Source organism: Arvicanthis niloticus, chromosome 22, assembly GCF_011762505.2.
Source record: "Arvicanthis niloticus isolate mArvNil1 chromosome 22, mArvNil1.pat.X, whole genome shotgun sequence".
NCBI classification, from domain to species: Eukaryota; Metazoa; Chordata; class Mammalia; order Rodentia; family Muridae; genus Arvicanthis; species Arvicanthis niloticus.
The window spans coordinates 29770110-29785023 of NC_133429.1; the positions used below are offsets into that span (position 1 = coordinate 29770110).

Here is a 14914-nt window from a genome sequence, read left to right on the forward strand (position 1 = left end):
TGAATGATCAGTTATTTCCATTTCCTTGGGATTAAAGCCTTCCTTGGATTCTTTGGTATTAAAAGCAGGGCAGCAGTAACCTGGGAATCGAGATACAGGAAAGGTCAGGTTCTAAAGGTTACAGTTAATCAGGTATATCTTCACAATTCACAGCCCATCCTGGTGACAATTTCTAGTCTTTCTGTCCCCTCACACAGGCACTGATCTGCGTTTGTGATCTCATTGAGGAACGACACTAAATTTTGTCTCTAAATGTATTTGGTCTTTTTATCTAGAGCTATAGTGCTGAGTATGGGGAAACAGTTTTTGAGTGTATGTGGAGAGAGGTTCCCCATTGCTGCAACTATTCCCTCTTAGGTATGATGGAAGAAAAAGGATATATATATATATATATATATATATATATATATATATATACATATATATATATATATGCCAGAGAACATAGCCAGAGGCAGATATATCTGGGAGAATCCATAGCAGTCACGACCCCGAGCTATATGAAGAGACAAGACAGGGGAGGGGGAGAGGAACAGGTGGAGAGGGGGACCAGGTGCATCAGCCAAAAGAGTGAAGGTCCAAAATGGTTGGTTTATATAGGGAAGAGCAGCCCAGGCCCCTGGGCTGGAAAATTCAGGGTAGAGTACTGGGTTGGGGTATGGAAGCCCAGAAGAGCCCGAAACATGTAGAGACTGAGGGATGCTGGGAGAACTTAGTGGTCAGTGATATGTGACATAGGCATCTCAGCCATACTGTCCCAATATGGGGACACTGGACAATCCCCAATGTTCCTTCAAACTTAGAATTCAAAATGGAGAATCAGGACTCTGTAGGCTCGTTCAGGGATTTGGTGGGGATGAGGGTTGTTGGTTGCTTTTGTTTTGTGTGTTTGTTTGTTTGCTTGTTTGTTTGTTTGTTTAGGAGAGAGTGACAGAGACAGAGAAAGTTGTGTAGGTAAGGAAATGGTGGCTGAGGGGCATGCAACTAGAGGACATAGGTGGGCATAAAATGTATCTCAGAAGCACAAATTCAGTGTGCAACTCCATTGCAAATTTGTCCCTGGGATGTTAAGATTAATTGAGGGGCAGAAAACACATGGAATAGGGATGGTTTCTCTAATTCAAGAAACCTGGTAAATCTAGAAAAACTCAGAAAGGGGGGTGATGAAAAAGTTTCCTATTCTGGATTGATACACATCTCTCAGGGCCAGCCGTTCCTGAGGGTCAATGGAACATAGAGGCCAACAATATATACAAAGGAGAGATACAGTTCTAGAAATCAAATTGCTGTAATTTCAGGAATTGTCACAGTTCAACCAAAATGGAGTGTAAGAAAATGGCGTGATGCTGACTACTGACCCCTACCACTCAATATTAGGATCTCTTTCTCCCACCCCCCTCTCATTTGTGTGTGTGTATCATGAAATAGACCAAGCTCATAAGGAGTGGAGTAGGATAGCAATAGACATGTGAAACGACTGCAGAAAGACTACTTAGGGAGAGAAAGGAAACTGGCAAGAGGACAGAGAGCAAGGGGGCAGCAGGACAGTGGTAGAAGGGAACAAGGTATATTAACATGCCCAAATTGGTATGAAAATATCGTAAGAAAGCTCATTACTTTGTTTGCTAATTTGCAAAATAATAAAAATAGGGAAAAATAATAACCTTAATTTAACTATGCATTGCCTGATATAATTTTCTAGGCAGCTTTTTTCGGTTTTAAACCTTGCTTTACAGCTCATAACTTCAGACTTGAAAGTGAGTCTCTCTCTCTCTCTTTCTCTCTCTCTCTCTCTCTCTCTCTCTCTCTCTGTGTGTGTGTGTGTGTGTGTCTGTGTGTGTGTGTGTGTGTGTGCGTGCGTGTGTGTGTACAGATACATGAATGTCTGAGAGAGTGTGTGGGGTTCAGTCTTCAACTCATCTACTATTGAAGATGTTCCCCTTCTCTGCACAGGTGTTAAATAAAGTTAATTCAGGATATCACAATGGAGATGCACTGGAGTTGCTATGACACAGTGCTACAGGGAGGAAGTAGAATTATTATGAAGTATCACCACTGTGATACAGTAGAGTTACTATAAAGCATCATAACTAAGATACAGCGCAGTTACTATGAAGCATTGCTGCTGAGACACCATAAAGTTACTGTGAAGCATTACTGAGGTGCACTTACAATTAAGCATTACTGCTGAGATGCCATAGAGTTACTCTGTAGCATCACTACTGAGTGCAGTTGCTACAATAGAGTTACTCTGTAGCATAACTACTGAGTGCAGTTGCTACAATAGAGTTACTCTATAACATCACTACTGAGTGCAGTTACTACAATAGTTACTATGTAGCATCATTACTGAGGTGCAGTTGCTACAATGGAGTTACTATGTTACATCACTACTGAGGTGCAATTGCTACAAAGCATTACTGCTGAGATGTCATAGAATTACTATGAAACATCACTACTGAGTTACTACAAAGCATTACTACTGAGATGAAGCAGCTGAATACATTTCCAATTTTAGTCCCCAGATCTGAACGACAGGCTGAGATCAACTAAACGTTAGATTTATGAATCTCTTATTTCTGGCAGGATTTTTTCTCTGAAGCAATTGTTTAATTTAGGGTTTTCCCCCTTGCAACTTAGTGCTAGTATATTGCATTCCCCCTTTCATGGTCCAAAACTTCCTCTCTTTGTAACTATTCTCATAGGATGAAAATATGTATAATTGTGCACACTTTTCTCCATTAACCTCCATGCTCTTTTCTAGTATTCAATGACTTGATGATCTTCCTCGCAAGGTTCCTCACAATATAAATGCCCCTATCAAGTAAATCTCCCACACAGTAGTCTTGTCCTTAGCTAAGGATGATACTGACAAGGAACAAAGACAGAGAGGTGTTTTGTTTTATTTTGTTTTGTCTTGTTTTGGTTTGGGGGGTTGTAGTTGCTGTGGTTGTTGTTGTTTTAGAATAATTATCACTTGCAATTAGCATATCACTGTATGTATGTATGGAAATAATGCAGCTAAATCATATAAGGGTAGGTAAAGCTGTGGACTCCTGTAGTTTCAAGCCCATTTCCTACCATCTATTAATTTATCTAGTAAACCTTTGCTTCCCAGAATATATAAAGGAAACTTCAATTGTAGAACTACATTTTTTTTTTGTTATTCTTAAGCATTTGAATCCATACGTGAAGACTGACAAAGATGTAAGAAGGAAACAGGGAGTTAACATTATTTGGACCCTTGTAAATGCCAGGCATTCTTCCAAATGTTTATGATAATTTTTACATAGTAGGTGTTCTATACTCAATTTTCAAATAAAGAAATTGAAGCCCAGAGATATGAAGCAGCTCCCCTGGGTCCACAGATGTGGTAACTGAAAAAGCACAAACTCACACCAAAGAAGTGCTGGTTCTTTCGTTTAGTAGAATATATACGATATAGACAGATAGATAGATAGATAGATAGATAGATAGATAGATAGATAGATAGATGACCAGTAGATACATAGATTTGTAAATAGATGCATGGATAATAGATTGCTAAGTAAATCTATCATAGATTAAAGAGAGACAGTATATGAGTAAATAGATTTATTTACCACATACTTATTGGGCCCATAATAGAAGCTGGCTCAGAGATTGCTAAACAAGACTCATCTCCCCTTGTAGAATTGAGTAGCAGAGAATGATTGTGAACTGACAAATTATAGTACTCGGAGATGGATATTAGCATGTAGGCAGGAACAAAAGTACTCTGAGAGAACATTAGCATATTGTTTCCAAGGGATAAATGTGACACTTTTCATACACTTGCCACATTTCTTAAGCAGAAGATAATACAGTTAGAAAGGGGAAATTAGCATATTTGAGAAAAGAGAAGGATCAAAGAATCATAGAGTTCTTTCCTGAACATATCTTTAAATGTTCAAAAATATCCCTGTCCTAATTAAATACCAACTCAGCAGAGCTCCACACCAAGCTAAAGATGATTAGATTTCCCACATCTGGCCACACTGAAATAACCATAAAAGACCCTGCAGAGGGCATTGGCTTTTCTGACTTTGCCACAGTTTAGAGTATAGCATCTAAATGCAAGCTGTACATCAATGACTGGGTCTGAGTTTTATACATGGTCAAATGCTTAGGTCAAGGTGCTGTGGCTCTTGACATAACACACCATGGAATCACCGAGCTATCTCTATTCACAAAGTTCTTCAGCCATGACTTAGAAACTGTTGGTCTAAAATATTGCCCTCTCCACAAAAGAAAGCCCCATTCCCATATTTGCTTTTTATTATTTTGTTTTAGACTCAGGGAAGCATAAGGTTTCTCAAAAAAGCTAGATGTCAGCTCGTGTCAGTGTGTTTTTCTTACTACAAGAAATATGAATTTTTAAGCTTTTCCAAGACCTGTCTCATATACTTATTGTGAGATGTATATCTAATGCACATAAAAAAGAAAGAAAACAAGCCTTGCACTAAGTAGGCACACTATAATATACATATGTATGCATATATATGCATATATTATATATATGATATAATATACATATTATATCATATATAATACTATAATATATGTATGCATATATATACATAAATGTAGACATTCAAATAGAACAAGATTAAAGCAACAGAAATGCATAAAACTGTCATAAGAATAAAGGGATCCCTTCTCATCGCAACAATGCAATTTCATACTCTTAAAAAGAACTTAGTCTTCCATTATTGTACTGAAATTGTTCAAGGGTTTGTATTGTGATGATGTTTGCAAATACCTCATCCTATGTTTCCTTTACTATACAGCCATGTTTAGTGTGTGTAAAGAAAGAGCATGTCACTCTGCCATACTCAAGAGCTTTCCTGCCACCAGCAAGTGTGCACTTTACACGTTGAAAGACAGCTGGGTGGACGCTACTTAGAATCAGCATTTGATCAACTTTAATATATTCCTGTAAAGTTATAAGCAGAAAAATATAAAATAATCACTCTCATCTCTGTGCAGGAGAAGATTTGGTTTCTGTGTGACTACATGGGGCCTTTTCAAAGCTGAGAGCCACAACTCAAAACAGAGACCACTTCAGGCATTCCCCACTGCTCCAGCATTAGTCAGCTTACACAGTTAGCTGGGAGTTGACAGGTCATTTTCCTACCATTACTTCCTGTCCTTTCACCCAAAGAAAAACAGACCAGCCATGTGTCCCATTCCTAGAGTAGTTAGAAAAGTAGGATGAGACTGTTTTAAAAGCACTCGTCTGTAATGAGTCCTGAAACAAGTAGATTTCTACTTGAGATAGGTCCCAGCTGATTTGATCCCTATTTCTTTATTTTGGAAAAAGAAAGAAAGAAAGAAAAAATAAACGATAAACGAGAATGTTTTTAAGGGTCTTTCCTGAGACAACAGTCTGAGCTACTTAATTGTACTAAAGAATCATAACCTTATACCTTTCCTATCTTTTACTCCTTGACAAGATCATCTAGCCCCCCAACACAAATGACAGATGTTACTTAGAAACCTGGCCATGCCAAGGACAACCCATGAAGCAGGCTACTACCTCTTTTTCACTTAACATCAAACTCAGTCAAGTTAAGACCAATATGATCTCCGTAAGAAAAGTCTGGTTGGAGAGAGAAAGAGGAAGGACAAAGCAATGAAATTATAATTAATTTTATAGAAGAAAATACTGAAAAAAATCTGAGCATTGGCAGTTCACGGGAATAGTTCATATGTCCAGTGTGTAATATTCTTTCCCAGGCCAGGTGTCTCCTCTAGCTGCTGCCCTGGCAAGGTAAAAGTGTAACTATGTCACAAAGGGAGGCACATACAGTGAGCAAATTCACGTAGGCAGTACAATCCAAATTCCTTTTTGGAAGATTCTCAATCACTCCAGAAATAGATCATCCTAGAAATAGCATTTTGATATCTTTATGTGACATAGCTAAGGGGTTGAAATCTCAAAATGTACCTGAGTTTAAAGGTTGGTTCATTTAGCAGCCATAACTTTGCTATGTTTCCAATAAATGGACAAATGTAAAGGCGTCCTAGTACTTACTACTGCACGAGGTTGCTAACAAAACAAATGTACAGTGGAATATTTGTTGAGCTCGTTTCTTTTCCAGGTTCTTGAATGAAAACATGAATTTACGCATTTATCTTACAGGAAACCCAGCTCTTATGGTGTTACACAAGAGCTGTACTTAGTGAATTTCAAAATAGTTATACATTGTTTGATTTTTTTAATATTGATTTTAATAAGTATTAAATATTTTGAGTCAGACAGATGTAAATGTTTTCAGGACTTCTTCCAATAGACTTAATTCACTCCCATGAAAGTTGATAGTACCCTCTGAATGACTACCACAGTGCTTAAAGGTGAATAATGAGCCACTCCAAGTCTGTCCTAAAGCCTTTCAGCTCATTAAATAAAAGCAAATACTACAAAATATAAGAGTAAATTCTTAAGGCTGACCAGCTGGCCTCAGAGGTCGGTGGACCAACTACCAAATAGAAAAATCTGGTGGGATGCCACACACCTTTTATCCTGCCACTTGGAAGTAGAGACAGGAGGACCAAAGGCAACAGTTATCCCCTACCCGTCTACCACATAGGGCATTCTAGACCAGCCCATGCTACGTAAGACCTCTCTAAATCCAAACAACAACAAAACCCCATGAAAGTTTTAATGTGGAAAAATAAAGAAGTGTTTGGATAAACAAACCACACTTTCATTTGAAAGCAACAGTCCATGTGGTAATAAATCATTTTGGGACAAATTGCCAAGTAATTACCAACAAACAAAAAGGAGATTTCTGTGGTCAATATTATCTCTTGTCTTTTATCTACTTGAAATTTCTGTTAGATATACACACTAAGATAAATGCTTAATAACATTCTGATTAGTGACTATCAATGATCAGGTGAATAACCAAAAGTATGTACTAATCAGAGAACACGTTTATTTTCTTGGGCTTTAGCCAGAGATAAAAATTCCCTCTACCCAAAAGCTGTGTAAACTATTTCCCTTTAATCCTCTTTTTTCTGTTTAATCCAGACTTAGGGACATAGCTACCTAAATTGTCTTTCTGGCTCACTATGGCCATTTTGTGAACCTGTGTTATCTGTTTGGTACTCAAACAAACTCTGTCCTCACAGGCAGGCAGCAGCGACAACTGACCAAATTGATAAATTGAAACTTTTTTCCCCCTCAGCCCATGCCCACCTCTTGAAGGCAAGGGATTGAGTTAAACATAGCCTCTAAAATGTCCGAAGCTATATATTAGTAATTATGAATCTCAAGCTTAATTGATGCCCTGTTTAGTTCTTACAGGTTTTGTCCCCTCTCATAGTTCCTGCTGATGAGTCTTGAGTCCTTATTCCACTTGTGGTGTGAAAAGAAATCTTAACCCATGGGGGAGTCAGCTTGTCTTTACCACTCCAGATGTTCTGATAATATTTAAGCCTCACCTAGATCCCATCTGTATCTTCTGTCATTTCCCCCACCCCTCACTTCTTATTCCAAATAACTAGGCAAAAAGCCATTGCACTTAATCTTGTAAAATGGGATCGTGCTATCTATGCCTTCAGTGTCAGCTAAGAGGGCAGTGTCCTTTATAAGGTCCTATGACATCTAACTTCAACATTCTTCCTTTTAACAGCTCCCTTCTCCCAGCCTAGAGAATCCCCTACGGGGCTTGTCTTCAGTAGTTCCTGGTTCTCTTGAAATAATGATAGTTTTCCAATCGTTTGTCCATGTTGTGTTTTTCCAAAGACTAACTGAATTTCAAAAGCCCAAACTCTAATCTTTTTATGTGTATCCTATTTACACACTTGCAGGTATGTATTTTGTATGTCATATCTACAGGTATATATCTAGTGCTATGCTTAGTAAAAACACTCATCATAATAGGCTATTTTTTTTCAGTTAGTAATGAGAGCACCTCCAGAAAAATTGATTTAGATCAAAGTTCATTTGCCCATATCCTTGTCCATGAAACATATGTAAATTGCTGTTCTTAATTTTAAAATGAAATATGTTGAGCTATACTTCTTTGATTGTACAGAAAACAGATGGCTTCTCTTCCCATTTGTGTTTTATTCCTTAAGCATGTGTGCCGCTGGCTCACTCTGCTGACAAACTTTTAAGAGAGCACCCAGTGAAAGACTTGAAAAATCCACTGATACACTGCAGACATTCTCCTGCTTGATTCCTTTCCTTGTGCAGTGTTTGAAACAAAGAACCTTAAACTCTGGATATCTGCTCTTGAGATACCACTCCTGGCTAGCATTGATGAATCCTCTTTCCATGGCAAGATGGCAACCATCTCTCCAAGCCTTTGAAATTCAAACCCTTCAGCTTTTGAATGAAGACATTAAATGTAGTTTAGAGAGTTCAGAGTATGAGAATGAGGGATAGATTAGCTCTTACTGTTTGTTTCAGCATCATTTCCCTAATAATCTCTTCCTTGTGTCTAAATTTCAGGATCTGAATCACTATTGATACTTAATAGGGGTTATTTTCAGGTAGAGAAAGCCTCTCTGTGTTACAATTTTTAACTTTCTTGTTTTCAGTTTTTTCAACTCATACATTTACCCTTCCAGGTGAAATTTTAAAATTCCATTTTTAGTATTTAATTTACTATTAGGTCTTTCCCATCTTTAGCCCCACTGATTCAAGCCATCGAATCCACCCTGTGTCATAATATGGCCTAACTAAACTTGCAGTTCAGCTATGAACATAATAATAATGACATCTTATTTGCCATGTCTTCTAGAAGTTGCAGACTTTGGATTCTTTGTAGTTTATAGAGTTTAGTTGTTGGAGAGGGTTTATCATTATTATTATTGGTGGTGGTGGTGGTGGTGGTGGTGGTATTATTATTATGTTTGAGAGACAATCTCCTGTATCCTAGATTGATCTTGAACTCCCTATAAAGTCATATATATCACTTAAGCATCTGATGTCCCTGCCTCATGATTAGCATCTGCCATCAAGTTTGTATGTGATACTTAAGATAGAACCTAGGGCAGCATTTATGTTAGGCAAGCACCCTACAAAGTGGCATACTACACCAGACACTCAGTTTTGATTTGATTTATATATATATATATATATGTGTGTGTGTGTGTGTGTGTGTGTGTGTGTGTGTGTGTGTGTGTGTACTAAATTTAATATTTATGTATGATGTATATGTAGTTTTCACATCATATGTCAGGCTGACCTGAAGCTTACAGTGCAGCCGAGGCTCATACTGTGAACTCTCAGCAACTCTCATATCTCAGCCTTATGAGTATCGGAATTTATGGACAAGAGCTATATAATAATACCTGCCTCAAAGTTTGGGTTTTTACTTGAGTAGAAATTTTAGATTAGTCCCTGGAGGAAACAAATGTGCTCTCTCCTTGTCTTCTCAGAGTGTGGAAGGGGAGCACCATGAGAAAGCTGTGGAACTTCTCAAGGCTGCTAAGGACAGTGTGAAGCTGGTGGTCAGATACACCCCAAAAGTCCTGGAGGAAATGGAGGCTCGTTTTGAAAAGCTGCGGACAGCTCGACGCCGGCAGCAGCAGCAGTTGCTCATTCAGCAGCAACAGCAACAGCAGCAGCAACAACCACAACAAAACCACATGTCATAGGTGAGACCCATTCTCCTCCCTGTGTACAAGCTCCTGGTATCCCAAAGGTATCTCCCTACTCAGCCAAAATAAAATCGAGAGGCATAATAAACACTCCAAGGACAATTAATCAAATGAGAGATGATGATGTTCAGAAATGTAAACAGGTTGTTCTCTTTCCACATGTCTTTCAGCTACAGTCTCCGAACAAGAGAGATATCTTGGAAAATAGAATGCTATAGGAGAGGTACCCGCTAACTCTAGGATACCTGTTTATAGACTATAATAATGCATTCTTTTTGTCAGCTCTATATATGGACAGCAAGTTGATTCTAGTCCCCACTTCTCCTTTTGGCTAGTCACTTTTACAAAGTATACGAACTGCACAACTCCATGGTGCTGTTCCTGGCTATATGTACTTTAGATTAGAAAGATACAGAGGATTATGAAATGCATTCCACATGAAGAGTGCAGTGACTGACAGTTAACACAGTGTGAGAGACTTGCTTGTTTGAATTCTGACTCTCCTACCTTCTCCCAAATCCCACTTTACAACAAAAAGTAGTATATCAAGTTCTGTGGATATTTTTCAAGAAAACTGTATTAATATCAAAAGTCCCCCACCTTTGAAGTGTCCACTATGTGTTAGTGACACCCTCATCACATACCCTTCAGCCTGTGAAGAAGCTTTCAAGAAAATTACCATTAAAGACACATCTTTGGGAGGAGCAGTCTGAAGCTTCAATTAGCCACCATTAGCAAGCAGCTTGGAATTAGGGTTCTCCTCCTGCCAGTATCAGATGCTCCACAGTCATTTTTATATGTTTTTCAAACTATTCATTGGAAAAGATCAATTCTATCAGAAGGCACTTGTGTACCATGATGTCTTTAAGTGTGTCTTGGGACAGATATTCACATGTTCTGGGGAAAGTAGCAACAGGTGTAGATGGTTTTCAGTTTTTCTTTATTAACTTACTGTTGCTTAACAGAAATATTGATTGTGACATGAGACACACCTCTTTTATAATGACACTTGTGAAAAAGAGAAGCTATATAGTGAGTGGTTTTGTTTGTTGGTCTTTCTTCAGTTTTTAAGTATATTTTCAGACTGGAGAGATGGCTCAGTAGCTAAGAGCACTTAATGCCTTTCCAGTGGACCTGGGTTTGGTTCCCAACACTCACATCAGAGAGCTCACAACCACCTATACTTCTAACTCCAGGAGTTATGGTGTCCTCTTCCGGCTTCTGATGATACATTGCTCACACTCACACAACACATACAATAGATAGATAGATAAATAGATAGATAGATAGATAGATAGATAGATAGATAGATAGATAGATAGGATGAGAAAATACATACATACATGCATACATACATACATACATACATACATACATACATACATCTTTTAAAATTAAATCCCTCACCAAAAGTATATTAATCCAACAACAGATGTCTTTTTGGCACAGCTGTGTCCAGGTACTGTCCAGTGAGCTCCACAGGTAACATGATCAAACACCTCACCTGCATGAAGCTGCATTCTGCTAGGAGGGGATAATTAATAAATAAGCAAGAAAATAAGTCAACATACTTTTTGAGAGCAGTACTTTAAAAAATTAAAACAAGACTGAATGGAGACTACCAAGGTAGTTACCTTAGACACAGTTGTCACTCAAGACTGCTCAAAGGATGTAGCATCAGATGAAGCCCAATGCCAAGGAGAAGCCCCCCAAAAAATAATAAGAGAAAATAGCCAGTATGGTAGCTTATGAGCTATTTGATATTTGAGCAACAGAAAGAGAACCTAGATAGCCGGGAACAATGAGTAATAAAGACAGCAGTGGATTATGAGGTCAAAAGGACATGGAGGAACCAGATACAGAAAGCCTAGCAATGCCCTGAGAGAAATTCAATGTTTTTGCAATGAGAGACAAGGTTTTTAATCAAAAGGGTGGCATGATTTGATTTATGTGCCATTCAGATAATTTGGCTTCCTGCTTTTGTGACCCTTGTCTTCCTACAGGGGTCCCTGTCCAGCTTCTACACAAGTGGTGGTTTTGGACAAGGGTGTTGCCTAATCTTATTGCAACTTACTTTTCTGTGTTTAGCTGGTATCCCTGGGAGGCCTGTCATTTTCTGAAGGTAAAAGGAGAAAAAATAGATTGAGAGGAAGAGATAGGGGTGATGGAGGCAGGGGGACAGAAGAAGGGAGGAGAAACTGTGGTCAGGACATAATACATGAGAGAATTAATTAATTTAAAAGAATAATTTGGCTTCTGTGACAATAGAGAATTATAGCACTATAAATGAAAGAGAGAGAGATGGAGTGGCCTAGAGTAAAATGATATAGTTGGACAGACACCATGAATAGACACAGATAAGTCATTTAGCCTAAAGGCTTTTCCTCAGTTACCTAATCAATACAACCAGAATCCTATCAAAAAAATCCTTTGGATAATAGAGGAAATCCATGATGTTCTAATCAATCACTAATATGCTTTCTGCTAGTACTAGTGTTTCTCCTATCCCTGGTAACATAAGCTATCCATCCATATTCTCCTGACAGATTTATGTCATCAATCCTGAGTAAAATTGCTCAGGGGTTGTTTGAAAGCCTCAGGTTGACTTCTGAAATTTTACTGAAAACTGCCATGTTTTACTCCTTCCGTTATCTTTGGAAATACACAGTTTGGTCCTATCTAGGTATTTCTATTCCCTGTTCAGTCTTCACTAAGTTGCCTTGGGATTTCCTATGGTTCATTAGGAAGACTTACATATTTAACCAGGAAAAAAAAATCTGTCTTCTGCTGTTTACATAGGATGTGGTAGAGTTATGTTTGCTTGAACATGAACTTTCCGTTTATGCCCATCATGAGAGCTACTGCAGTACACAGCGTCTGCCCCCATTCAAGAAGAATCAAGACATACCCAAGGCATGTCACCCATGGATTTTGTGGTGAATTCAGTCAAAAAGACCTGTTATTCGCTCTTGCTTAATTTTTAATTAACTTGATCGTTAGAAGGGCAGCAAGGATTTACAGCACGTGATCATTTATACTAGTTGTTTTTCATTTTTTTTCAGACTTACTAAATCTATTCAACTGGAAACAGATCTTGAAATTTTTTTGGTCAACATTGAAAGATCAGATAACCAAAATACTTGTCACTAAGTATGAAATGAAATAGAACATGTAATATTTTCAAAATCAGAAGTAATACGTGCTGAGAATATAGATATTATAAAGTCACTACAAATGGGAAATAGATAAGAAAGAAAATCATACTGAATGTAAGCTATACAGGAGGGAATTGTCTTTTTATACCCTCTTGAATTCTAAATTCTGCGGAACTAAGATTTGTCTTTCATCCCGCTTCTGTGTTTGATAAGTGAGAAGACTAGATTTTATTTCCAAAAATGCAAAAATAGGGCTGCTCTGCTGTTACATTAAAGAAATCCAAACAGAAAATATGATTATAGGGTTGGCCATGTGACGGCACGCTTTTGAGAAAGTGCTGTTTACTCAGCTTATATGGATTTGTTTAGTTTTAAAACATGGCTTCATGCACACATTTGGATTTTCACTCTGACTTTCAAGGAATAAAAAAAAGAAGAGGAACACTAACACTTTTTCAGACATTAACATTCCCAAACACATCCTGCCTTCCATTGTTGGGCAAGGAGAGCATGAAGAACTCAGCAGCTGTGAAGCCACCACAGAGGAACACAGAAGCTGGCATTTGTCAGCTGCCTTGATGAACCTTCCCCCTTCCCTGTAGACCTCTGTTTCTTTTACATTCATTTGTCATTTGTCATTCCTGAAATCCTTCTCTACCTCCTGATAATATCAAGGAATTATTACCAAAAAACACTGACCCAGACACTGAGAACAGCAGATCTCATACAGTGACCTGAGAAAAGTAGCCCTAAGTAATCCGTAGTCCCTAAAACAGAAAACCAAAGCCGAAGTAATAAGAATGTGTTTATGACTCAATTAATACCATCGAGAACTCTGCTGAATGACCCCCACACAATAGCCCCACGATGGCTGGGTACATTTTCGTTGTATTCTAAGTTACAAAAGAGAGACATATTTTTATTTTAATATATGCAACATTTCACAACTTTCAAGTGACAGGGCAGAATATAGAATGAAAAATGTGGGCTTCAACACCTCTTCGTCCTCACCACACTGAAACACTATGTCACTGTTCATGTTAGTGAATGTTTGCTGATTGATTCTACTGTGTATTCGGGGACTTCCTGGAGACTCAGTTTCACACTGCTTAGAGTTAACCATGTCCAATCCACCCTCACCAATCACCTCCAAAGCGGGATGCCATCCTTGCTCATTATAGCAGTACTAGTTTTTCCTTTTCTGTCATAAAAATTTACTCTAAAGTTAGTGCTTGTAAATAACACAATCTTAATATCCTATAGTTCTGTAGGATTCCATGCAATTGTTGTAAAAATGCCAATGACACTTTTGACAAAATTATAAACAATAATCTTAAGCTTTTCAAGCCATCACAGCCTCAAGTAGCTCAAGCAAATTCTAGAGTAAAAACAAACAAACTGGAATTAACATTACTTCACACCTTCAAAATGTATAGTCATCGTAAAGCAAACAGCGTGGCGTAGGAGAGGCATTTATACGGCTTTCCCACGATGACTGTCATAAATCACAGATTATGTACCCACCAACACTGGTCTCCCTTTTCTCTAAATGGTTTTGGCATTTGCTGTCCTTTTTAACCTTTTAAATAACCATCCCAGGAGCCGAGAGAGATCTCATCTTGATTTACAGCTTCACTTTCCCAATAGTTCATAATGATGAGCTTATTAAGTTGTCTGTCTGTCTATCTGTCTGTCTGTCTATTCATCATCTCTCTTGGCTATTTATCTTGCTTGGGAAATAATCATCTAAGTACTTAGGCTGCTTTTTGATTCACTGTTTATGTTTTGCCATTGAATAGCTTGATTTCTTTAACACATTTTTGCTCTTAGCCCTTCATCAGATGCATGATTGCGAGTATTTTTTCCCGGTTTCTGGTTGCCTCCTTACTTTATTTTTTCCTTTGCAGTGAAGAAGCTTTCTCTGTTTCAAACAATTCCATTTGCCTAATTTCCCTGTTCACGTTATACATGCCATATATGCATAACCCAGGTTCAACACGTGAGAGAGAACATGCCGTGTGCCTCTCTGTGCCTGGTTTACTTACCTTACACTGACTATCAAACACTCACCTACAGCCCGAGTTACCCACTCATATGTATTCCAGCATATCCACTGTTCTTAC

At 38.1% G+C, this 14914-nt stretch overlaps 1 protein-coding gene across 4 annotated transcripts in view; it reads left to right on the plus strand.

Moving 5' to 3' along the window:
• Positions 1-14914, plus strand: part of Lin7a (lin-7 cell polarity scaffold A) — a 140085-nt gene that overhangs the window by 117592 nt on the left and 7579 nt on the right. For all 4 annotated transcript variants that reach the window (XM_076920153.1, XM_076920152.1, XM_076920154.1 and 1 more), the window contains one exon: positions 9415-9633. In XM_076920153.1, the coding sequence (XP_076776268.1) occupies positions 9415-9633 (219 nt within the window). The remainder of the gene's footprint in view (positions 1-9414; positions 9634-14914) is intronic.